This window comes from Pipistrellus kuhlii, unplaced genomic scaffold (genome assembly GCF_014108245.1).
Source record: "Pipistrellus kuhlii isolate mPipKuh1 unplaced genomic scaffold, mPipKuh1.p scaffold_m20_p_15, whole genome shotgun sequence".
Lineage (NCBI taxonomy): Eukaryota > Metazoa > Chordata > Mammalia > Chiroptera > Vespertilionidae > Pipistrellus > Pipistrellus kuhlii.
Genome location: NW_023425460.1, coordinates 5,590,596 through 5,616,613, shown reverse-complemented (window position 1 = coordinate 5,616,613; position 26,018 = coordinate 5,590,596). Strand labels below are relative to the sequence as shown.

Sequence of the window (26,018 nt, the reverse complement as noted above, 5' to 3'; positions counted from 1 at the left end):
TACTTTTTGAAATAAAATGCATACAAAACAAAATTACAGCAACAATGTGTTTATTCAACTTAACTAGCAATGTAGAGTTTTGTCTGCTAGAGATGACTCTGCAATTAAATAGTCCTATAATTTGATGGTGGAATTGTGAATTGATACAGCATTTTCAGAAAGTGATTCCACAATATAAATCAACTTAATTCTATCTCTGGGAATACAGCCTAAGAAAATAAAGCAAAATATGAAAAAAAAAAAAAAGCTGCAGGAACAAAGATATTTATTGCAAAATTATTCATTAAACAGGAAAAATTGAAAGTAACTAAATATCTAAAAAAAAAATAGGTCTTCTTAAATATAGTCCATCTTCTTTATGATATATTATACACATTGGAAAATAATGTAAAATGAGAAAATGCTTATGATATGATGTTAAGCTAAAGAAAAGATACAGAGAATAGAATGGTGGTTCAGAGAGGCTGAGAGGTGGGGGAAGGGAGTCATTTCCTGGGTAAAGAGCTGCAGAATTGCAAGATGAAAAGGTTCTGGAGACCTACTTCACCCAGGATGACTACACTTGACACCATGGAACTGGGCACCTAAAAATGCGGAAGATAGAAAATTGTATGCAATGTGTCTTTACAACAATAAAAATGAGCAGATTGGAAACATTAAAATAAAAAAGTTGCATATGAAGTTCTCTATTATAAAAATATAACTATATAAAAAATAAATAAAAGCTAGAAGAAAAGTATAAAATGTTGACAGTGGTTTGTTATAGAAGCAAGATTTTTTTTTATTTCGTTAATTTTCCCTAGTTTTTAAATTTTCTTATACTTATATTAAAATTTCTATTTATAATCGCAATTTCGGGTCTCTGCAGTTATAAAGGCAGGATTGGGTTGTGGGTCTTCTGGCTCTGAGCCCTGCACCCATATCAAATATTAGGCAACCTGAGGCCAGCAGAAGTTGTCCCCTCAGAGGGTCAAACGTGGCACCTGCGCTAGTGTCATCCTGAGAACCAAGGCCATGCAATTGTAGCAGTGGCGCTAGACAGGTTAAGGGATTTGAGACCTTCTCAGATGGAAGCAGAATTGCTGCATTGACAGAGACGGAGGGATACACAGGTGAATGATAAGCCATTCGCTGCTCAGGGTCCCCTTATCCCAGGAAGAAAGGACCCAGGAGTTTCCTGCAAGCAACGCCCCATTGGAGACGGAGAAACACCACAGAAGTAAAAACACATCGCAGCCCGTGGTGGGAAGCCTGCCAGGGTTTTCTAATTTACCGTTTTCCATTCCCTTTCCCTCCTTAATCTTTAAATCCAAAGAGCTGAAAGGTTCAAATAAACCTCTGTCCTTTCCAATCCCTCCAAATTATTATTGTCATTTCTGACAAGGTCAAGGTCATCTGGCCTTGCAGCCTGAGAGCTCAAACCCAGGACAGGAGACAGAGGTAGCACAAGGGGGAATCCCAGAGTGTCCCCTGCAGCCAGCTGCCTTCCCAGGACCCCATCTTCCATGCACAGCGCAGTCTCTGGCAGGCGTCTCAGCCTCCGCAGAGTGAATCGGGGCCTCCCGACTGTCCCCCACCTGATCCCAGCCCCGCTTCCTGTCTGATACATACTAAACATCAGATGATAGTCAAACTGGGATTATGACTCATTCATTCATTCACTCATTCATTCACGCCATACATGTGCAGTGAGTCTGCACCGCTCACTATTCCATACATGAAGGCACAGGGGTGATGCTCCTGCCTCAAGACCTTTATTTGAATAGGGGGACCCTAAAGTAGATAAACATTTTTTTTTTAATAAACAAAGAAGGCTTATTGATTTTACCTCTTACATATATATGAAATAACTCACCCTTTCCCTCTTCACGGCCAGACCCAGGTCTGAGCCCCTGCTCCCCCTAGTTTGCCCAGGAGCTTCCAAGCTGGTCTTCCTGCACCACTTAATCCTCCTTCCCCACCTGCCCTGCCATCCCTTCTCCAGAAAGCAGCCAGCAAGCTCTTTGCACAGATCACAGGCTCCCAGCTAACAGCCTCACATGGCTCCCATCTCTCTAAGAGTGAAGTTCAGATTCCTCGCCTTTCTCTGGAACGCTGCACATGAACCAGTTTCTCCTCATTCATGCCCATGCTCCCAGTCATCATGCCCCCCACACTCTCTCTGCTCCTCACACACTTCCCAGCTCCTTCTCAGCTCAAGGCCGTCCCTTCCATTCCTCTCTGGGATGTGCTTCCCCTAGTTCCATGGTTGGCCTGTGGCTCGCGAGCCACATGCGGCTCTTTGGCCCCTTGAGTGTGGCTCTTCCACAAAATACCACAGCCTGGGCGAGTCTATTTTGAAGAATTGGCATTAGAAGAAGTTTACATTTTTAAAAATTGGCTCTCAAAAGAAATTTCAATCATTATTCTGTTGACCTTTGGCTCTGTTGACTGATGAGTTTGCCGACCACTGGCCTAGTTCACTGCAAGGCTGGCCCAACTGATGGAGCTCAGAGAGATCTCCCGGGGCCACCCATTGCCCTCTCCTGCCCTGTGGTCTGGATCACTCCCTACGTGACCCGGCCTGTGTGCCTCAGCAGGACCTCAGCGCTACGGCAGCCAGCTCCTCACACTCTCCCCTCCCCTGTGAGCACATCCCCTAGAGCACGGATGACGGGCACACCATGACATTCGCTTTGGAAAACGAGTGGATACATTTACAAGAAATCCTCTCAAAAGAAAGGTAAAAAGGAAACCGTACAATAAGTTAAACCTATGGTTTTAGTCATTGCTCAACTCTTTCTCGGGAAATAGGCTTTTCCTCTTAGCTCAGTAACGCCATCACCCTTGCTCAGCTCTCTCACTGCTGTAGCGCTGGGCCTCGTCCATGCTGGATGTCATCAGGCACGAGGCAGCTGGTTGGTGAAGGGAAGGAAGAGGGAAGATAACAATCCGACCGGCACACCTCAGGCCGTGGAGCTGGGGCCTGAAAACTTAGATTCCAGACCAAGTCCTTGCAGATGCTTCAGCCCAAGGAAAAAGACTGGCTAGGATTCGCCTGCTACAGTGTGATACATGATTTTGCTACACTGACCATCCGACACAGCAGTAGCTGGAGTTGCACTGGCCCACATCACAATCCTGAGCTGGTTCCACAATAGTCACGCTTCATGCTAAAGAAGCTCCTGCTGCATTCACCTTTTTGGAAGTAAGGCTTCCTGAGGTTGGGTGGTAGGCACAGAAATGCACATGTGAACCATTTATTGCAAATAACTGTGCATTATGGATGCCCAAATAAAACCAAATGCTGTGGAGAGCAGCTGAGACAAGGAAATCCTCCCTGAGGAGTCCTGTGGGCTTGGCTGGGTGAGAAGAATGAAGCGCCACCCTAGACGGGCTGGGCAGCCTGGGCATGGACCCTGAGGACAGGGAAGGGAGCTGAAGGGGCATTGCTGTCCCGGGAAAGAACACATACAGCCGCTAGCTCTAATGCCTCTTCTGAAAGCGGTGACTCCCTGGGAGCGATGACCATTAATAAAGGAGGCTGCTCCCGTCACCGGCCATGCTTTCCCCCACGTTCCTGAAATATATCCTTTAATATCTCAGAAATATCCAGGAGCCCCAGAGACCAGTTACACTCATCTAAGGAGGAAGCAGAGCGGTTCTGCCTGGCCCAGCACCTTCCCGCTCAGGGGCTAGCCAAGCACAGGGGGTGGAGGAGGCTGTCACCCATCCCCTGACTCCCCGAAATCCAGCCCGTAGGGAGGACACTTCCTCCCAGGGCAGCCTCCGGGAATGTGGGATACTAGGGGGGTAAGTGCTGGGTTAGGGGGGTCCTTACCCCAAGAAGCGCACACCCTGCAGCCAGACACCACGGAGCGCCAGCCGTCCTGCGGTCCCTCCTCAGGGGCGGTGGGCCCCGGCCTCACCCGGTAGCCCTTATGGAACAGGTCGCCCAGGGACTTCCTGCGACGCCGGGCAGGCCTGTCAACCTCGGTGCTGGTGCTGCTGGGTGGGGGATGGTAGACCAGAATCTTACTGGGGATCATGGCAGAAGCACAGAGCTGGGCTGGGATCCAGGTTCCTTCTAATCGCTTGTGGCACCAGGGACCTGGGAGGAGCCCGTGTCCCTCTGGCCGAGCTGCAGACAGGCCCTCCCGCCCGGAAGCAAGGCTCACCAGCATCTACATCCTGGTGGAGCGAAGGGAGCCTCTCTCCTCCTGCACCTGCACCCGCATCAGCACCCTCTAGCACGCATGCAAGAAGCCAGCAGGCTCTGGGCATCAGCTGTGGCAAGGCGGGTGGAGGGAGCGGACGGCAGGCTGAGGCTTTATGTCCGTCAAGCGGATCACTGGGCTTCACTCTGGAAATCACCACATAAGCTTCTTGGAACACGGTTTAGGGGGATGGGAGGAGAAAAGGCTCTCATTCCTCAAATCAGGGGGGACTGAATAGCATGTGACAGGCTGAGGGTTTAGGGCCTGTTGGACCATTTCTTTTACTTTAGTGACCCCGCCTGAAGATGGAGGTTCCTAGGGAGGACTCTATTATAGGACTAGGGCATGATACCCAACGAGGGAGAAAAACGGAATGGCTCCAATGCCTCCTGTCCTCCTCCCACACAGCACAACCCCAACACACAGCCCTCTGCTGATCCTGCACGTGGGACATGGAGGAGGGACCCTGGGCTTTCCAGAGGAAGATGGAAGGGGGCACTTTTGTTAGAGCTCCTCAAACCACCCCCCACGGCCCCTCCCCACACACATACTCTCCTGCCTGGTCCTTCTCAGCATCTCCTCTCATTACCAACGCCAGGCTCCTCTTTCCCCCAGGCAGGGAGTGTGAACAACAATTTAGCAGGGACAGGGAGAGGGAAAAGGTAAACTTATCAACTTCAATGTGGGCAGGTAACAGCCCTACTTTTAGCTGACAAAGAAATCATCCAATATCTGTTATTTGAAGTGGGGAAGGAGATGTCAAGGATGGATCTCTGTGCACTAACTCACCCCCCAACCCCCAGACCATTTCAATCCGGTGGCTCCTCATACACACCTACTCTCTTCTTAAAACTGGAGCGACCTTGAGTTGCAAGGGAAATGGAGGTTTTGATCTGAGGTTTGAATATTTAAGAGAATTTTGCCTAATCTGTAGTTAATCTACCTCCCCATCCCCGCCCATCTCACCTTCCTTCCCCCACTCCCTCCCATCCTTCCCTTTGTCCTCCTTTCTTTTCTCCTTTCTTCTGAAGCACTAACCATGGGCCCCTCCTTCCTCTCTCCCCTCCCCCTCATCACCAGCTGGCACTGCAGAGAATGTCACCAACGTCTCCCTCCCCTTAGTCTCCTCTCACTCCCAGAGTGTAGCCTCCGTCTGTCCTGCCCAGCACGCGGGGCACCGGAGACCAATGAGGCACCCTGGCCCGGCATCCCCGCCTCTTCCCCAAAGTGAGAGCCTGAGCTCAGTGACCAGAACTGGAATAATCCTCCCTAATCCTACTTCCCAGGCGCAGCCCCCGCTGGGAAGCTGACACGTGTCCCCAGCTCCCCTCCTGCCTGCCATTTGGACCCACAGGGGACAGATGGCAGTCTCTGGTCGCTGAAGTGCCCCCAGGTTGGATGCTGAGATGTGTACGCCTGTGGACTGCAGGGAGGACCTGAGCCAGTTTACTGTACGTGGTCCAAAGGAAAATAAAAGCCAAACCTCGAGTGTTCTACTGGAGCAAACTAGGCGAGGGCCCGCCATCTGGAAGTCGAGAGGATGGGTGCTCCCAGGCACCTGCCACTATGAGAGGCACCTCGGGTACCAAAATCAAGGAGGCACCCATTTTAAGGCCGGCCCTGCTTTGCCATGTCCTTGAAGGGAGCTCCCCTTATACTGTGTAACCTGTATCTTTCCCTCGCCTCACCCTCGCCCCATCTTCTCCCCAGCCCTGGCACCTGCAGTGAACCCACTGCCAAGTTCTTTCTGAAATGGGCGCTGCATTTCCTGTCACCTATGGCAACAGATAAACACACTGGGGGGTGATTTCTGTGAACAGGGAAGATCCATACATTCAATTCTGAGATGGACGTTATCCTAAAATTAGACTCCAGGCGGCGGGGAGCAGAGACAGAGGAACACAGTGAAATATGTCTTCAATTACAGTTTACAAAGAACAGAGGCAGTCCTCCAAACCGGTGCTCCCGATTGAGCGTTCTATAAGGGCGGACAGAGCACTGAGTCTGTGTCAGAGGGAACCTTCCCACAGAGGCCTCCGGGGCCACGCAGTGAGCCGAGATTAATTGTGGTGCCCAGAATTAATTTAAGGTCGCCCCCGAGGATGGAAATAAAGAGTGTGTGGGGGGGTTAATTCGCCACCAGGTACCCCTCAGCTGTGCTTTGTTCCGATGCTCTACTCACACCAGGATAAACTTGGATCATTGGGAGTCGGGGGTCAGCGCTTCCGTTTTCAGTAAAGAGCCAACTGTAAACATCTCGGGCTTTGCAAGCCACACAGTCTTTGTTGAAACTGCCGGCCTTGGCCATAGCAGCATGAAAACTGGCGAGAGACAATATGTAAGCACGTGACCTTGGCCGTGTTCCACTAGAACATGGTTTCCAAATATAGGTGGCAGGCCAGTTTTAGCCTGCAGGCTATGGCTTAATTACCTCACATGTGTTGACATTTTGGAGAAAGGATGGAAACATTAATTTTGCAAGTTAGTGACAATCAGGTGGTTCCCCCTGATCCCTGCAACACTCCTGTGAGCAGCAGATTGTGTGGTACATATAGATTTTCCTAGTTTAGTTCGGGTGTTTTTAAATTATTTTGGACAATGAACTCCTCGAGGGAGGTAAAGGTCTCACTCTGTCTTCGTTCCATATAATCTGTCATGCCTGAGGCAGCCATTAAGTCATAAAATCATGTGATCCCCTTCCTGAAGGAGGTGAGTCATGACTTTGGTTTTGGTAGGAGAGGACTTGCAGACCTTTCTTTTTTTTTTAAATATATATTTTATTGATTTTTTTAAAGAGAGGAAGGGAGATGGATAGAGAGTTAGAAACATCGATGAGAGAGAAACATCAATCAGCTGCCTCCTGCACACCTCCCACTGGGGATGTGCCCGCAACCAACGTACATGCCTTTGACCGGAATTGAACCTGGGACCTTTCAGTCCTCAGGCCAACGCTCTGTCCACTGCGCCAAACCAGTTAGGGCAGGACTTGCAGACCTTTCTAACCTGAGTGGAGAAAAAGTCCCCCCAAAAGGATAGATTATCATCCACCATATGCTTCTAAGAAACCCCGACTAAAGATCTATTAGAGCATCAACCTTGTTCGGACCAGTTAGGAGGTCCCGCTTTGGGATTCCAAAGTCCTTGGCTCATGTGCCATTTCAGCATTTTCCCTCTACTGGTAAATAAATGGCTACACATCTTCAGTCTCCTGTTCATACCCCCAATGCCCAGCAGAAGGCAGCATCCAATCTATATGTGTTGAAGGAATGAGGAAATGAATAGAAGTTGGGCTTAGCTCATAAACCCTTTGATATGCTAACGGCCTTCACCAACTGGTTCAGGCAGTTTCCATATGGTGTCAGGCAAAAGTGTGTGCTGTCTTGCTCCTATGTCATACCCACATGAGCACTACCTAGTGAAATAAAGTCTCCAGTCTCAGCCTGCATCCCTAACTCCAAGCTGCCCCTGAGAACAGGAGGTCACGAATCCAAGTGTAAAGGGCAGGCTGACTGACATGCTGGTCTCACCGTGCTGCCCACTGATTCTGAGTGACAGGGGACAAGGACTGAAACCTCCATCCTATCCCAGAACCAGTGTGGGAGGCACAACGCCATCTGCGTGGTAACAGATGAGGTCTGGGAAGTCCTTGCAGCATATCACTTCCCCGGTGACGATGGATTACAGTTAGCGGCGACTCCTGACCCCCCCAGGGGACAGCTCAGACGCACAGGAACAACCTCACAGATAAGGCGAACCTCAGTGCATTGGTCTCAGATCAGGAAAATGCCTGCCCAGACATGATTTATGTGAAAGCAAATAAGGTCAGTCCATGCTTTATCACCAGCAGGAGTGGGCACCTTGCTCCTGCCATGAGGATGCAAATGAACAGCCCTCCTGCAGTTGCTTATGCCGTCTTCCTTACCCACCTGAGAGGAGGTGTGAGTATCTAGCTGTGGGGGAAAGGCCAGTTTGACCGCGCCTACCCTCAAACGCCTTCCTTGGGACCATTTCACTGAGAGCATGAGGGGACCAGAGAAGAAATGAATGGGCACAAGTTGCAAACCCAGGAAACAGAGAGGGGAAATACAGATAAAAGAAATGGTCAGCAGGAAGTGACTGGTCCCTATCACAAGCGTGGTCTTTTTCTGGGAGCTGTTGGGGCCAGACACGCTAAAAAACATGGCGTCCACTCTAAAGCAGCAGGAACAATAACAAAAAATAAGAGCAAAAATGAAAATCAGCAAATCAATCCATCATCACGATCATTTATTGGGACAGACTATGAATATCCTAAGAGTGGGGAGAGCAGGCAAGGCCTGTGAGGCAGAAATCTCAGGTTCGTTAACAGGTTACACTTCCTTTCATGGTCATTCTTATGTCAGAACTGCAGGGAGAATCAAACACAATAGAAAATGCCTTACGATTGCTGGTGGCTCAGGAAAGAACACCTGTGTGACACCTGTGTGGGTTCTAGTCTCGGGAGCCCTCCAACACCACGTTGCCTCAAACAAGTCCGTCTCCCTCTCAGTGACTTAGGTTTCTCATGGAAAGGAAGGAAGGAAGGAAGGAAGGAAGGAAGGAAGGAAGGAAGGAAGGAAGGAAGGAAGGAAGGAAGGAAGGAAGGAAGGAAGGAAGGAAGGAAGGAAGGAAGGAGAGAGAAGGGAATTGGGAGTATAAGTAATAGATAATCTCTAATGTCTCCATCAAATCAAATTTCTATAATTGTGTCTCTGTGCTTCTAGAGCTCACTTGTGAACAAAGAAATAACATTTGTTACAATAGCTCAGAGAGGAAAAGTGAGACTCATTCTTATGAACCTGCAGTGTCTATAGCCCATGTGGAACCAGGGAGAAATGCTGCTGTGAGCTCCGCCCCACTCCATCGGCCTGGGGCGCTGAATGCCCGGACACAGGCTTATTAGGTGCCTAATTTCTGAATGATCCCACTCACCCCGGAGACGTTATATCTCAATGGTCTCACCTTGTGGAAAGATTTCTTTTTAGAAATGCTAATTGCAACTAGTTAAGAGAGATGGTACACTGGGCAGGGAAGCCACTGAGTCAGCGAATCCTGCTGCATTTATCACAAACCACAGTCCTGGGGACGGTGCATTTTTGGGTGGCGTGGAGGGCAGATGGGAGCTGACTCAGAGGTCATCACGGGTCTGGGATGGAAAGGGTCTCCCAGGTTAGAAGGGGTCCGGAGTCCACCCTCGGAGAATTCGTGGGATAGTGTGGTTAAGGGCAGAGACTCTGAAAACTGACCTGGACTGATTTATTGTTCAAAACTGAGTTCTTTTTCATCATGTGACAGTGCCAGGCACACAGTGGGTGCTCCGCAAATGTGTGATTAGATTTAAATCCCGGCTTTCCCGTTCATTACTGTGATACAGGGTGTCTCCTATAACCTCTTAGAGACTCTGGGTATTTGTATTTTATTTAGTTTTTAATTTTTTTTCAAATATATTTTTATTGGTTTCAGAGAGGAAGGGAGAGGGAAAGAGAGAGATAGAAACATCAATGATGAGAGAGAATCATTGACCGGTTGCCTCCTGCATGCTCCCTAATGGGGATCAAGCCCACAACCTGGGCATATGCCCTTGACCGGAATTGAACGCAGGATCCTTCAGTCCACAGGTGGACGCTTTATCCACTGAACCAAACCAGCTAGGGCTTAACTTTGTTTTTTAAATGGGATATCTCAGTTTGGGTTCCCCAGCAGCAGAACCTGAGCAAAGGAAGAGAGGTAGAAAGGGAAGAAGACCCCTGTGTACTGCCTATCTATAGGTACATAGATAGATCAATATAAATATTCACAGTGCCTGGGATTGTGCTATGAACTGAGAATACAGCTCTGAATAAGACAGACAGGATCCCAGGTTTCAAGGAGGTACAGTCTAGAGAGGTAGACTAAGCACAGAAATAATCAAAGGAACAGTGACAAACTGCTTCAGGTGATTCCAAGGAAAACACCCTTCCCTGGGGGCACTGGAACTGTGTGGTCAGACCCAGCCTCGCTAATGAGAGGGCAGATCAGCTGAGAACTGACCTTGAGCAGGGACAGGCGCCAACCACCAGAGGGAGCAGGATGCGGCCTTCTGGGGCCAGGAAAGGGTAAGGGGTCAGCCTGCAGGAGAAGGGATGGGGAAGCCCCAAGGAGGCCTCAGGAGAAGGCAGGGGCCCATCAGGGTAGACCCCGTAGGCCTTAAGGAGCAGACTAGATTATAGTCTAAGAACAAGAAAAGGCATAAAAGAGATTCAAGCAGGTAAAGGTCATGATGGGACTGAAAAGATCCCTGCAAACGATTCAGGAAGAGTGTGAGATTCTCAGAGATGCTTCCTGCCTGCTGCTTACTGCTTCCAAAAAGCATGATTCCATAGAAGCAAACCATGGGGCAGGTACCTTGCTGAGCAGGTTTAAATAACACATCTTATCCCCACAAGCCCTAGGAGCTGGCTGCAGTTGTCCCCATTCTGCAGACGCAGCAATCGAGACAATTAGAGGTTAAACAGCTCACCCAAGCTCACCCAGCGGGTAGGCGAGGGAGCAGGGCTTGCTAGCCCGGGAGGCAGTTTCTCCACCATTACTCTCTGCACGGAATCTGTATGAAGAAGCTATGAAGAGATAGGGCCTGGGGAGGAGGACCTCACACTTTGAAAGACTTAACTAAGGCTAAATATAAATGGGAACTCTAGTTCCAGAGGAGCATGTTATAAAACCTTGACAAAATGAAAATAATGTAACTAATTAGTGAGGAGAAAAGCTGTGGGAGGAAATGTAAGTGTAGTAATTTTCTCTCCTTTCACAGCAGAAAGCTCATCTGTACTACATCAAATTAAAAAATAGAGTTAAAAGAAAACACGACTCCCCCTTCATTATTTTTCCAAATTGCCTGCTCGTAGTCATTACTAGCCTGTCTTTGGAACCAAAAGGTACCAAAGTTTAGCGATTCCTCTATTCCACACCCCCCCTGCCTTTTTTCCCTATATTCCAATCAACTTAAATTGAATATTTGTATTTTTAAAACAACACAGATAATTGGAACTCATTTTATATAAGTTACTTATCTAACATATAGAAAGCTGTATAAAATTATTTTCACCAGTCCTCAAAATGCTTGTTGTTCGCTTTAATTTATGTGATAGCTTCTTCTTTGCATCTCCTGTGGTTGCTTCCATTTCTCTTGAATGACAATGTGTAATTCTTATGAAATTTATACAATAATTACTTTGAAAATATATCACTAAGATGTCCAGACTCAATCACGTAAAATAAAACCTTCATGTTGGAATAAAATACGAGCCTCTTTATCTTGAAGGGATTGGAAGCAGTGTTATGGTTTCTGGGATGCCTTGTACAGTGCCTTGAGCTAAAAACCAAGGTCTCGGTCAGGACAGAGTCTGGGAGGTCTGCACACGAAGCTGCAGTGTCCTCCAAGCCCCAGTGCCTTTAATGGCACCGAGTCCTGGCACCTCTTTTAGGACCGATTCAGTGAGCTCTGGGCTCAGTCATCTGCATCACAAACACTCCAGCAAGGTCCGTTAGCTCAGCGATGGGCTGCCTCAGCTCTTGTTGCTTCCGGAGCCCTGTGAGTCAGGGGAGGCCGGAGATGAGCCAGGGATGTGTAAGGTCTGATCTAGAGGAGCATGTGATCATGCCAGTAAGCATACACAGGTCCTCTACAGGGTAGTGATCAGATTTCTAAGGGGCTCAGAGAAAACGATCAGGAATAACTGGAATGAGACTGTACACAAGAAAATCATTCAGGGAGAAGGAAGTCGGGTCCCTCAAGAATCTTCTTTGAGGTGGAAAGATTGGATGCCTGAGGGGAAAATCAAAATGAAACAGGCAGAGCAAGAAAAACATATCGACCCCGGTCATTGGTTTAGGATTAAAAGATGCATGCCTTTTGACCTCATAATAACTCCCCTAGGTAGCAAAGGCAAGAGCTCACCTTTTTTTTTTTATAGGTGAGTTGCTCAGGGTCAACCAGAATGGGCCACATCCAGGCCCCTCCAGGTTCACATCCATTATTTTTTTCACCTGGTCACTGAGCTGGAGGGTCTCCTCTCTCTCTCATGGAAGTGAGATCTGTGTGAATCTGATATTCTCCATAGTCCTTCCATGGGTCCTAGCCTGCCCCTACTTCCTTCTCTCTCTGGTTCCATAACAGGGTCGAAGCCAAGCTTACTTAACAAGCTTGCTGGAAATCCCACATATCGCTGAGCTGTCCAGCAGAGCCCAGGGGAGGTTAAGTTTCTTGCTCAGGTTAAATGCAATTCAAGGTCAAGGGTTTGATAGATGCCAGGTATAATTTAAAGGAAAAAAGTTGGTCAAGGTGACAGCTCTCTTTTAGGTGAGGGGAATAGGGAGAAAGGGAGGACTGTGTATTCTGAACACTGCAAACCCATCAGCCAATGTGTAAGTATAAGTAATCCTCATACCCCCACCCATCCTGCAAGAACTGTGCCTATAACCTTGACTAATAGCACACCATCCCTCCCATTAGTGCAGGTTTAGGGAAAAGACATTATACATAAAAAGAACAACACTTTATAAACATTCTGTTGTGTGAGTTTTCCCCCCATTCTTTCTCAAGGCAACTGGCTTGTATATAAATCACACTGTGTGCTAGAAAATATATGTCACAGCTGTGAGTTACAAGGTCATAATTTTGCCAGCAATTTCAGATGCTGCCATAAACCATTTAAGGTCTGAAGAGAACTCTAATACATTTTTATTTTTTTCTAAGCCCTCAGAATGGCATTCTATGTTAGCTATTAAAATATACTTCTTTACTCTACCAAAACCATGAGATATATCAGCTTTACCTAATACATAAAAACAAACACAGGGAGGCAGTAAAAATGAGAAGATAAAGAAACATGTCCCAATTGAAAGAACAGAACAAAACTCCAGGGAAAAAAATCTAAATAAAATCGAGACAATCAACCTACCAGATGTAGAGTTCAAAACACTGGTTATAAGGATACTCAATGATCTCAGAGAGAACTTTAACAAAAACAAGAAACATAAAAATGGAGACAGAAAACACAAAGAAATATAACTGAAATTAAGACTATATCAGTGAGAATCAACAGTAGATTAGATGAAACAGAGGCTCTAATAAGCAATTTGATAGCTAGGTAGTAGGAAATAGCCAATCAAAACAGTAAAAAGTAAAAAATCCAAAAAAAAATTGAAGATAGTTTTCTGGGACAATATCAAGTGTACCAATATTTGTTTCCATCATAGAGGTACCAGGATTAGAAGAGTGGGGCATTAAAAACCTATCTGAAGGAATAAAGATGGAAAACATTTAACCTGGTGAAGAAAATAGACAGGCAAGCTCAGAAAGCACAGAGAATCCCAAACAGGATGAAACCAAAGAGGCCCCTACCAAGACATATCACAACTAAAGGGCTAACCATAAAAGCAGTAAGTGAAAGACTACAAGGGAGCTCCCATGAGACTGTGAGCTGATTTTCCAGCAGAAAATTTTCAAGCTGAAAGGAATTGGCACAAAATATTCAAAGTGATAAAAACAAGAGCCTACAACCAAGATTACTCTACTGAGCAAAGCTATCATTTGGAATCAAAGGTCAGATAGAGTTCTGCAGACAAAAAAAAAAAAAAAAAAAAAAAAAAAAAAAAAAAAAAAAGGTGTCCACCACCAAACAAGTATTACAGGGAATGTTAATTCTTCCAGAAGAAGAATAAAAAAAGATCAACTAGACCCTTACATATGCTGCCAGCAAGAGGCTTCAGATCAAAAGAAACACACAGGTACGCCAAAACCAGTTTGGCTCAGTGGATAGAGCATTGGTCTGTGGACTGGAACGTCCCATGTTCAATTCCGGTCAAGGGCATGTATATTGGTTGCTGGCACATCCCTGGTGTGGGGTGTGCAGGAGGCAACTGGTCAATGTCTCTCTCTCATCGATGTTTCTAGCTCTCTACCTCTCTCCTCTCCCTTACTCTCTGTAAAAAATCAATAAAATATATTAAAAACAAAACAAAACAAAACAAAACACACAGGTAGAAAAGGGATGAAAAAAACATGTTGCATGACAACAAAAACAACAAAAATATGCTTATACCAGAAAAAATAGACTTTAAAACAAAGGCTATAACAAGAGACAAGGAAGGACCTAGCAATTCTGCTTCTGAATATTTATACAAAGAAATCCATAACACTAGTCCGAAGAGACATGTGCATCCATGTGCTCACTGCAGCATTACTCACAATAGCTGAATGAAACAACCTAAGTGTCTATCAACAGAAGAATGGATAAAGAAGTGGTTCATCTATACAATGGAATGTTACTGGGCTATAAAAAAGAATGACATCTTACCAACCTGAATGGACCTAGATTGTTCTCTACTGAGTGAAATAAGTCAGAGAAAGGTAAACGCCATATAATTTCACATACATGTGGAATCTAAAGAGCAAAATAAATAAACAAGCAGGCCAGAGCAGGCTCACAGATGCAGAGAACATTTTGATGGTTGCCAGATGGGAGAGTTGTTAGAGGGGAGGGTGAAAAAGGTAAAGGGAATAAGAAGTACAAATTAATAGTTGCATAGTAGTAATGTGAATGTCAACCATAGCATAGGGAATATAGTCAATAATATAATAATAACTATGCATAGTGTCATAGTTATTATTATAAGATATATTTGGGTGATCATTCATAAGACATATAAATGTCTAAACACTGTGTTGTATTCCTAAAACTAATATCGTATTGTACTAGAGGTCTGGTGCACAAAATTCATGTGTGAGGGGGTGTCCCTCAGCTCAGCCTGTACCCATTCCAATCTGGGAACCTTTGAGAGATATCCAACTGCCTATTTAGGTCCCATCCCACAGTCAGAAATCCCTCTCACAATCCTTGACTGCTGGCTCCCAACTGCTCACCTGCCTGCCTCCCTGATTGCCCCTAACTGATTCTGTCTGCCAGCCTGATCACCCCCTAACCACTCCCCTGCCAGCCCAAGCAACGCCTAAGTGCTCCCCTGCCAACCTGATTGCCTTTAACTGCCCTCCTCTGATGGCCTGGTCACCCCTACTGCCCTCGCCTACCAGCCTGATCGCCCCTAATTGACCTCCTCTGCAGGCCTGGTCACCCCCAACTGTCCTCCCCTGCAGGCCTGGTCACCCCCAACTGCCCTCCCCTGCAGGCCTGGTCACTCCCAGCTATCCTCCCCCTGTAGGTCTTCAATCACCCCTGACTTCCCTCCCCTGCAGGCCTGATCCCTCCCAACTTCCCTCCCCTGCCAGCCATCTTGTGTCCACATGCGGTGGCCATCTTGTGTGTTGGAGTGATGGTCCATTTGCATATTGCCTCTTTATTATATAGAATGCTAATTGTAATTAAGAATAAAAATATTTTTTTAATGGATACTTCATTGCTTGCTTTTGTTTTAGGGGGGAAAGTCCATATCACCATCCCCTTCTTCCTTTTCTTCCATGCCATATCATTGCCTTCTTTCTTCTTAAAGTACTGGGCATCAGCCTCAGATAAATGTTCCCACAGGCTTATTAAGAGGAAGCTTAGTGTTGGGCTATTAGAAAACTCCCCAAAGGAGCATCATTTGTGCCCAGTAAGGGATGTAGGCATGACCTTGGATCAGATGGTCCTTTTAGGTCTGACATTGAAACATTTTTTCTGAATCTTCTGTCATTGCCTTCTTCCTTCTTCATCTTGAGTTATGCCTACTTTCTTGCCTCCCCACTCCGCGCCCCCCCTCCCCCCATTTTTAAGCCTCTGCTCATTTGCAAATACCAACCCTCATTTTGATTTTCCTATCCTCCTCTTTCCTAGCTGGCAAAGTTCTACTTCAGACGTCAAGAACCAACCAAAGTGGCACCTCTTTTGGAAAGCCTTCCATGGCACCTGGAGTTGTCTCTTCTGTGCTTCTTCCCAGAGCAAAGCAGTGCTATACTCAGTCCCACGAAAGAGCTCACAAGCCATGCCCTTTTCTTTTGTCTACTCATCCATGCATTAGTCCACCAAACATTGTAACTTCACTAAGACTTAACACAGAATAGGTGCATAACAAATGCCTGTTGAAAGAAAGAAAGTGAAGTGAAATGAAGAAATGGGCAGATGGATAGGTGGGTGAATTCCATCTACTGTGGGTCCGTAGGAGGTGATCAAAGAGAAGGACCATAAGGGGCTAACAGGGAAGGTTCTCCTCCAGTTCCCCAATCTTCCCCAGAGGCTTCTGCTGCCTGCCCTCCTGGGAGTAAATCCCCTCGTTATTTGTACCACTGATTCACCAGTTGCCTCCAACACAAACACTCAGAAATATGCAGAGAAGTCTACTCACTGGCTCCCCATAGCAGCGTACAAATCCTTCCCCCTGCTTTTCTCTTTCTCTTGCCTGGAATGCCCTTTCCCCTCCATTCCATTTACTCAAACTCTACTCGTGCTTCAAGTTTCAACTCAAGTCTGACTCTCCCAGCCAGTTCCCATTGAACAGGCAACACCTCCCTGCTTTCTACTCATGGCACTGTGTGTACCATACATATGGCTCCTAACCACAGAGCACTGCCCCCATCTGAACATACACCTAAACTCAGTCAGCACTGAGGAGGCAGGGGTATGCTACAGCTCTCACATCACAGTGGGAATGCACCTGGAAAGAGACCCTGGTTTCTAGCCCTGGCCCAGCCACTCACTAGTTGTGGGACATTGGACCAACCACAGACCTCTTGGAACGTTGTTGACCACATCTGCCAAAGAGGGGAGTACAATAACAACTACCTCACAGCTGATGAAATACAACCGTGTTGGCAAAACGTTTTCTTACAAAGTTAACAGCTACAGAAATGTTGTATGTCTTACACATAGATAAACCCATGCCTTCCCAACAGGCCCCAGCTTCTGTTAGTCACCAAGGCCACTCCCTTCCTATGTCATACTCCTTTGACACTGAGCTTCCTTCCAAATTAAGAATTGGACAGGAGACTCTCAAACACTTTATCTAGGTCTACTTTTACTCTCAGCATGAAACATACACAGGCAGTGACACTTGCTCTTGACTTACAAGCCTATATTTTTAGGAGGCCCAGTCCCTCCAAGGCACTTGTATCCACTCAGTATGGTCAGCCACCTGCTTGGTTTGCGCTGCCCATTGATGGAAACTCCATCTACCCGCTCTATGGTCCCTGCTCAGGTGATTGCCTCCAAGGACAGATGTGAGGAGGGAAATGAGAGCCTTTTAGTGATGTGTGCATTCATTTGGGGCAAGGTGAGGGGGAGATTTTCCATTTGGACCCATTGGTATATTCCACTGGCTTTAATATTAGTTACAACATCTTGCCAACAAGATACTTGATCTGAGAAGGTCAAGAATACTAGATTCTATCATCCAATTACTACCCTATTACCTTGAACTCAATTTCATGTATGTGTAGATATGTGTGTATATCCTACAATCAATACCTGGATAAGTGTGAATTACATCCAGTAAAGAGTGCATTTGTATGCACTTCAATGTCTATCTTCTCGTGTTGACTGTTGTGTTATAATTTAACTGTTCATTCATTCCTCTGTTATGTTTGCTCATCAAAGACTTTAAACTCCCATCGTAGACAAGATCTTTTGAGCTCCCATATCCATAACTAGAGTAAGCTACTGCAGGCTGAAACTGTGTCTTATATTCCACAGTGTGCCCGGTGTGACAAGAATGGTGTTACGATCAATCTGTTAATGACACATTCATTAATCTTAAATTGGATCCCCAAATCCTGCTCTTATCTCTTTCTGCCTTCTTTTTTCCTAGACTTCAAGAGGCAGGCTGACTCTACTCAAATTGTTATTACTTTGGGCCCAGTCAAAAGCACCTAAATTTGGTAGTCTGGGTGGCCCCGTTCCAAGCATCCTTTTATGTAAAAAGAACTATAATTTGATGAGCAAGGAACACTGAAACTGACTTCAGCTAAGGTAATTATTCTCCCACTATAGATCTAGTGCATGAAAATTCATGCACGGGAGTGGGGGGTCCCTCAGCCCAGCTTGCCTCCACTCAGAGTCCAGGAGCCCTCAGGGGAGGAGGCAACTAGGCAATCAGGAGAAGGTGATGTCCCTATCATACCTCTGCTGCTGCCACTGCCAGCAGTGCAAGCTTCAGCTGGCCCTGGTTATCTGAGCCTTGGGCACTCCTGGGTGGCTGGGCAGCCGGCATCTGAGGCTTGCCTGCTCCTTTGGGTCCACCCTGGGTGGCTGAGCAGCCAACATCTAAGACTTGCCTGTGCCTTGGGCCGGCCCTAAGCAGCTGGAGGACTGATGGTGGGTCTGGCCACACCATGTGCCTGCTGCACCCCCCTCCCCGCCCTCCAGTAGGGCTGAAAGGACTTGGGGACTCTGGTGGGGCTGAGGGGACTGGGCACTGCCATCTTTGTGGTGATGTGACAGTCATTTACATATTCCCTCTTTATTAGATAGAATGCTGAGTGTTGTGGACCCAACAGTTCTAATAAACAAACTCTCTCAGACAACTAAGTTGCTGCTTAAGGACATTTACTCAGGGATCCCTGAAAGTATCTGAAAGATAGCAAAATTGGTGGTGATGAAGACAAAATAAACTACTAGCTGAAGTATAACAGATTCCTGAATTAATATTAGCCAGAACTAGACAAATAAGAAAAGTTAATACTAGCCAGAACTAGACAAATAACAAAACCTTTTAAGGATCTAATTTCACCTTCCATTTTTACTAATATTTTCCTGGATCACTTTCCATCATTGGGAAATAAAACAAGAGAGGGAGTTTTATGGTTTTCTGAGTACAATGTAGAGATAACATCTTTGCCTCTGGTTATGATCAAAATGAAGACTGGGAAGATCAAGCTAAATGAGAGGAGCTGGGAAAAGCTGTGATTTGCTTTTCCTAAGTCCTCCTCTCTAACCTCTAAGGAAGTTCTCTAAGAACCAGCACTCCACAACAGGCACAGGATGAGCAAGAGAGCTGGCAGAAAGTTTCTGAGCATCAGACAAGCAAACTGACGTAGGGACAGTGGGAAAATCATTCCATCCACATTGATTTTTTTTCAATCTGCAAATAGGGAATATTTGAAAGATGCTTGTGACGTCTGGAGACTGTAGTCCAGAAATTCCCAATTGATTGTAGAGTGCTTGGTATACACGCACTAACTGGACTGGGGTCTTATTCACTTCCCAATCATGACTCATGCTTCAAAGATCTGACCTGCTGAGGACAATGACTGTGCCTTTATGCTGGTGACTAATCATCATGACGACTGCCAAGAGAGGCTGGTCTACCGGTTCTGTCTCCCTAAAGAAATACACAATTAATTATACTTGTCCTACAAAATATAAGAATTCAACCTCATGTGTAGAAATCTTTAAAAATCACCAAACACTGTCCGGCTGGTATGGCTCAATGGTTGAGCATCGACCCCACACACTCTCCACACACTTTCCTGTGACTAGAAGACGACAGAGGACTTTCAGGAGATGTTTTTCCAGATCAGACTTGTACATTTAACCCCCTCACATACTAATCAAAGTCTTGGCCAATGGGGCTCCTGGCTCCTGGGACTACTTTTCTAGGGCCTTGTCCCCATCACATTCAGGTTCCTTAAAAGAAGCTGCTTTCAGCCCCTCCTCACACTGTTTCTTCCCTGGCCACTCCCCGCCGCCATATACTCATCACTCAGACTTTGATGCACTCAACACCACCTCCATGAAGCTCTCCTGTCCTTCCAGAAGAATACTGATGACTCCCTCAAATTCTAAGCCATCTGAGGACCGACACTGTGTCTTACTTCTGTTGTATGTCCAGTGCCTGGTAGGAAGCCTGGCACAGAGCAGGAACCTAATAATTGCCTGTATGGATGACTGAACAATCCTTCATTGTAACCATTAGTCTACACCTACAGCAAGGGTTGTCATCTACAGCCAGGGGTCCACACCTGGCCCATCATCTCTGTCTGTCTAGCCTGCAAGCTGAGAATGCTCTCTTTTCTTTTACATTTTTAAATAGTTTAAAAAATATGACAATAATATTTCATAAAAATTGTATTAAAGTAATATTTCAGTGTCCGTGATTGACATTTTGTTGGAATACAGCCATGCCTATTCTTTCACAGATTGTCTAGGGCTGCTTTCCCGTTACGAGGGCAGAGCTGAGTAGCTGCAACAGAGACTGTGTGGCCCCCAATGCCTCAATCACTTAGCATCTGGCCCTCTACTGGAGCTCGCTGATGCCTGCCATGTAGAACGGGACACGGGCACCCTTATCCCTTTGTCATTCGCTCCATGGTTCGCTCAGTGGATATTACTGAGTATCTGCCAGGTGTCAAGTGCTCCACCGGGTTCTGGGGATAAAGCATAGAGCTGAGAAAGGCACCAGCATGACCACGTTCACGGGCTGGGTCTGCAGCAGGGGAAAAAAAACCTTTGCAATCACAAGTCTGATGACTGCAAAAAAATGGTCTCTGGAGTGACCTGCCATCAGACTCTGGGCGTTACTCCAGTTGTGAAAAATGGTCTAATCAGTGCCCCAACTCTATAACGCTGAAGCGGCCCTCTCTTCTCCTTCCCTCTTTCTGCCAGAGACTCTGCATTCTCAGTTGTGTCTCTCTTGTAGATTGACAAGCTTCTGCTCCCCGTGTGACACTCCTTTTCCTATGACTCCAGCACATAGGCCAATGCCAGACACATGGGAGACACTCGGCATCCTTGTTGAATAAATGAAAGAATCAATTAGTGGAAGCAAAGTGGGCAAATTCCTTGGCATCGCTGAGCCTCGGTTTTCTCATCAGTGGAATGAAGGACACGATGTTCCCTAGTCCTTTCAGTTCTGCGCTCTGCAGTGCCTCGTGTCCTGAGAGTTGCCCCCATCTGCTGTCTGATTCACTCATTTCCATGGACAGACGGCAGCCTCCTCTGCTTCTGCAGCCTGATGCCTCGTCTCCTGAATGACACATGAACCCGGCCCAAGGCAATGCAGCCCACACCAATCCATTCCACAGATGACTGCCCGCAGGGAACAGGGAGCCCACCTTGGGGTTTCAGCCAAGGTCTGCTCAAGGTCTTTGGCATAAAGGGTGGCCAGGCAGAATGCACACCAGCAGAGAGAAGAAATGACACTGACTTCACAAACTGGCCCTTCGAGCTAAGAACCATGAAGGTTTCCTTTCCACACCCATCTGTAAGTTGCTACTCCAGGATGGGTGGCTACGCTCAGCAACATACAAACCACCCCTTTGCTGCCCCCACCTCCACATACAAGACCCGGATCTGTTTCTGTTTGTTTGTGTGTGTGTGTGTGTGTTTTGTTAATCCTCACCGGAGGATGTTTTTCCCATTGATTTTTAGAGAGAGTGGAAGGTAGGAAAGGGAGAGAGAGAGAAACATCTATGTGAGAGGGACACATCCATTGATCGTCTCCCCGACATGTCCCCACCGGGGCTGGGAATGGAACCCGCAATCCAAGTACCTGCTGTTGACTGGGAATTGAACCGGTCAGTACCCTTTGGTGAGTGGGCCAGTGCTCTAACCACTGAGTCACACCAGCCAGGGCATTCTGATCATTTTTAAAGGTCATGGAGCATAAGCAACTCTACACACCTGATTCCTGGGTAACGTAACTTGTGTAGACTCTGGAATCAGTTGTTTTCCTTCGCTATCTAGACCCATGCAAGTAGTTAGGACAAAAGGACATTTGTACCACGGGTCGTTTGTTAGTTTCATCCTGTTAACTCCCTGGTTCTACACTCCAGCAGCCAGATAATTGGTGTTTCTGGACCAATCACAAATGCTTCCAGGGTTCCTGTCAGCCCAGTGGAAACAGAGCCAAACTTGGAGCGCATTTCCTCCTTACAAACCCTGACCCCTCTCGGGCAGCTGGGCATCGGGTCTCTCTCTCCAGGAGCACAGCTCTGACCTCTCTTCCAGATTCTGGCTCATCTTTTTCTCCATCTGAAATATGTGTTTTCAACTTCGGTGAGATGAAGTCCACCCGGAAAGTCAGAGGAAATGACAGAAATGTCACAACAGGAACACATAGCTTTCTCTTCCCTATCGAGACAAGCAAGGACAGCTCAGGACAAAAATAGTCACTCCTCTTTTGGGCCTCATTTCATATTATTCTGTGTCCGCTATGCGGCTAAGAGTGAATCTTATAAAAAGCTCTATGACCTTCTGCAGAAATGGCCTGTGGGACCCACCCAGTGATAGTCAATGGTTATTTTATGCTAACTCGCCTCTCAGAACAAACACAGAAGGAAACAGTGAGGCTAGCACAGTGCGGTCCTCATTAAAATCTCCGTCCCGCTGCACGGACCAGTGCGGCCTCACTGGGGGGAACAGAGTATGACCACGCTCAAGTGTATGAACAAAGCTCCCGTTTCTGTTTAGGTTTCACAAACATCTATTCAGAATCTGTGCGTCCTTTCCCTGTTCAGAGCAGACAATCTGACATGTAAAAAGGAAAGGGACAGAGCCTTCAATATTTCTGTCAAATCGAAAGCCAATTCAGTCCAAAGACAAAAGGAAAATAGCCTATTGGATTTGGAAAAACTATGCCAGCAGCAGAAGACAGTCCTTTGGAGAGTGAGCCCGGTAAGGTCCTCACTCTTGGGCCAGGCAGGACCTTCCCACCCCCCACCCCACCCCACCCCTCCTGCCTTGGGCCTGCACTGAGACTGAGTTGTGTATGAGGAGTGGTTCTGACCACATAGGCCTACCTTTAAGAATCCTAGCTCTTGGCACTGACATTTGTCTTTTCCCATATTTCACACATAGTCTAGGAACCTTTTGGTTATCTTCTAAGAGTAAAAACTTAGGGCCTATGTCATCAGAGGTCAGCTAACCAGGATTCAAGGAGAGAGAATTCTGAGCAGAGGCTCAGAATGTTTTTCATTGCTCCTTTCTCCCACTAGGTGGCAGAACTGCACAACAAATCACTCAGAGCAGTAGCCTGGGACCAGGCAGTTGTGTGGAAGTGGGGGAATTCAGGGAGCCTCTGGGGGCTTTGCCAAGAGGACAGACACCTGGGCAGGTGAGTGCGGGAAAAGCTTGGGAATCTGCATTCCCCAAGGGTCCCCTTGTGCTTACAACGGAGACTGGGTCCCCCCTCCCTACCTGACCAGGCGCGTTTTTATTGTGGGAGGCAAGCAAAGGCTCTTACCCAAAATGAATTTTTTTTCAAAACAGAAAGAGTAAGCCCTCAGACAATGCACAATTGCTCCACATGCCATCTGAAAGAAAGACTTCTGCCCGAATTTGCAAATTCAAACTGGAGTGTTTTAATTGTCCTTAGATAGTCACCTACCATGTTAAGAATTTGTACTTGTTTATCTGTTACCAGCAGACAGCAAGTCACGGGCCCTACCCTGGATCATAGAGGGGTAGGAATGAAAGCAGTCCAAGACGACCATTTCCTGTAGTGAAGACACTGGAAGCCCTGTGTCCTAAGCAGAGAATTAATGCTGCGCCCTATCTTGGCTTCCAAGGGGCAAGTGACTGTGGCCAAAAAGAATTAATCAGAGGAGCCAGGGGAAGAAGGGGAGGAGAGAGGGAACGGGGAGGAAAGAGGAGGAGAAGGTGCTGCTGGACAGTGAGGTGTCAACAAGGCAAGGACAGCCAAAGGTCAAGGCTACCCTGTAAGGCGGGTATTCACCTTCCAGCTGGGGAAGGCTTCACCGGACAGGCTTCACTCCTGGTCACCTTCCTGTTCCTGCAAACAACTGGGTTTGCAAACTGGGGTTTATACACTTGCCTTTCCCACCACTGGGGCAAGATATCTCATTTAAGATTTAAACCAATATTCTACCAAGCCCAGTAGAGCAGCCAACACACTACATTTGTTTTGTTTGCTAAGTGAATGAATGAAGATAATCATCATCATGACAATGGCGATATTTAATAGGGTTTCTTAATCAGGGCTGGAATCAGGGTAAGGCAGTGAGGCATGCAAGGAACAGAATTTAGGGGGGCGCTGCTCACTCTCAGGACACTGCCTCCTTGAGTGCAGTGATGACAGTGCGGTGCGGGCCACATTGCAAGGCCTGGCGGGACGGATTTGGCCCGCGGGCCTTGTGTTTGACACATGTGCTTTAGACCATCTGTCAGTTTGGTTTGCAGGACTGATCTCAGGTACAGGGTTTCGGAGGATTTCTGTCTCTGATCACATAAAAGGGCTAGAGAGATTAACAGCTCAGGCTCTGAGGTCACAAAGACCTGAGTTCAAATCCTCGTTGCATCACTTGCTGGACTCACACAGCTAATGAGACCGCTCAACCCTCTCAGGTCCCGGTTTTGCTATCATCTTACAGACCGTTAAGAAGATTAGGTACATAAAGAGCTTAGTCGCATACTTGCCACATAACACATGGTACCTCTAATAAAAAGAACAAAACTAAGATTTGATTTTATTACTATCACATTTGTAACTTATTTCAGAAAATTGTTCATTTCCAGTTTATCAAAACCGATTAGGAACTAGTGTGTGCAAAATGCCGTGTTAGGTATTTAGAGAAATTTAAAGGAATGTAACATGTACCTACTAACCTAGAGCAGGGAACAGATCACACACTTGTGTAAAGAGCCAGATTCTGAAGGCTTTGGGCTTCTGGGCCCTGGGTGTCTGCCTCAGTGTCACAAACACTATCTAAGTGAGTGGGCGAGGCTGCACTCTCATACAACATTACTTACAAAAAGAGTCAGTGGGCCAGATTTGACAATTCCAAATCTGACTACTGAGCCATGACATGTACATATTACTTATAAAAACACAGCCAACATCAGAAGACCACCCCTAAGTGATTTAGGTGGTAATGGTTTTAACAGAGGCACAGTCATAACTGGTTGAGTTCAGGTGGGTAGGTAGAGAGGATGGGCAAGCACCTGCTATACAGAGGACCCACCAAAGTCATGCAGATGGAATGTGTTTGTGCTTGCGGTGAGGTCAGGGGTGGGTAGGCTGGTTGGAGGAAAAAGGGGAGAGAAACTCAGATAGAAGCATGCTGGTAACCAAAACCTAACATTGTCACTGGTAATAAAATGTAAAGGGAGCTGGCCAACCTTGATGGCTCTGACTGGTCCGAGCTATTAATTCATTGACTCTAGGTTGAGTCACTAGTGGTAAAATGTCAAAAGAGCTGGCTAACCGAAACCAAACATTGTTCCCTGGTAGTAAAATGTAAAAAGAGCTGGCCAAACTCATGGTCTAGTTGAGATAGTGGTAGTTGAGGCAACTTTAATTGTTGATCATATGTAAATTCTTGTTGATTTTCTCTTGTTGGAATTTCCCACCTAAGAGATGTCTTTGTCTCAGAATCTCAATAAAAAGGGATAGCAAAGGCCAGATAATGGAGTAGTCCTCCCCGAGAGGTGGACTCCCCGCCTGGCCCCCATTTTCCCAAATTAACTCTTTTACAGTTTCTTCATTTTAGTGTGCGGCCTTCTCCAGAAACCGGACTCTGAGTGGGCCCTGAGTCACGCGGGTCCTGTTAAGGGATCCCACAGAGGCAGACAACAGGAGCAGGGAGGAAGGCTGAGTGATAATATAAGGGCTGTGAGACTGAGCAGGGTTGATTGTGCCTCAAATCTGAGCAGGTGGACATTTTTTGATCCACTCAGGAAATAAGTGAATCCCTTTGTGAGGTGGGTGGCAGAATTCTTACTTAGCCTTAAAGAGAGAAAATGGATTTGGTGATGTGAGATAAAAGTGGCACCATAGTGGTACTCCATATTTATTTCGAGTAATATGATGCATTCCATCAGAAATGCAGCTCCTGTCATCACCCATCACCTGCCCTCACTGTGGCAAGCAGGTGCAGGT

General features: G+C 46.7%; 1 protein-coding gene across 29 annotated transcripts in view; it reads right to left on the bottom strand.

Moving 5' to 3' along the window:
* KCNMA1 (potassium calcium-activated channel subfamily M alpha 1) overlaps nt 1-26,018 on the bottom strand; it is a 669,206-nt gene that overhangs the window by 237,709 nt on the left and 405,479 nt on the right. Inside the window, exon 6 of one of the 29 annotated variants that reach the window (XM_036438135.2) lies at nt 11,357-11,782. The exons of the other annotated variants lie outside the window; for them this stretch is intronic. Coding sequence (XP_036294028.1) covers nt 11,685-11,782 — 98 coding nt within the window. The 3' untranslated portion in view covers nt 11,357-11,684. Of the gene's footprint in view, nt 1-11,356; nt 11,783-26,018 lie in introns of those variants that run through there. 29 annotated transcript variants of the gene reach the window in all.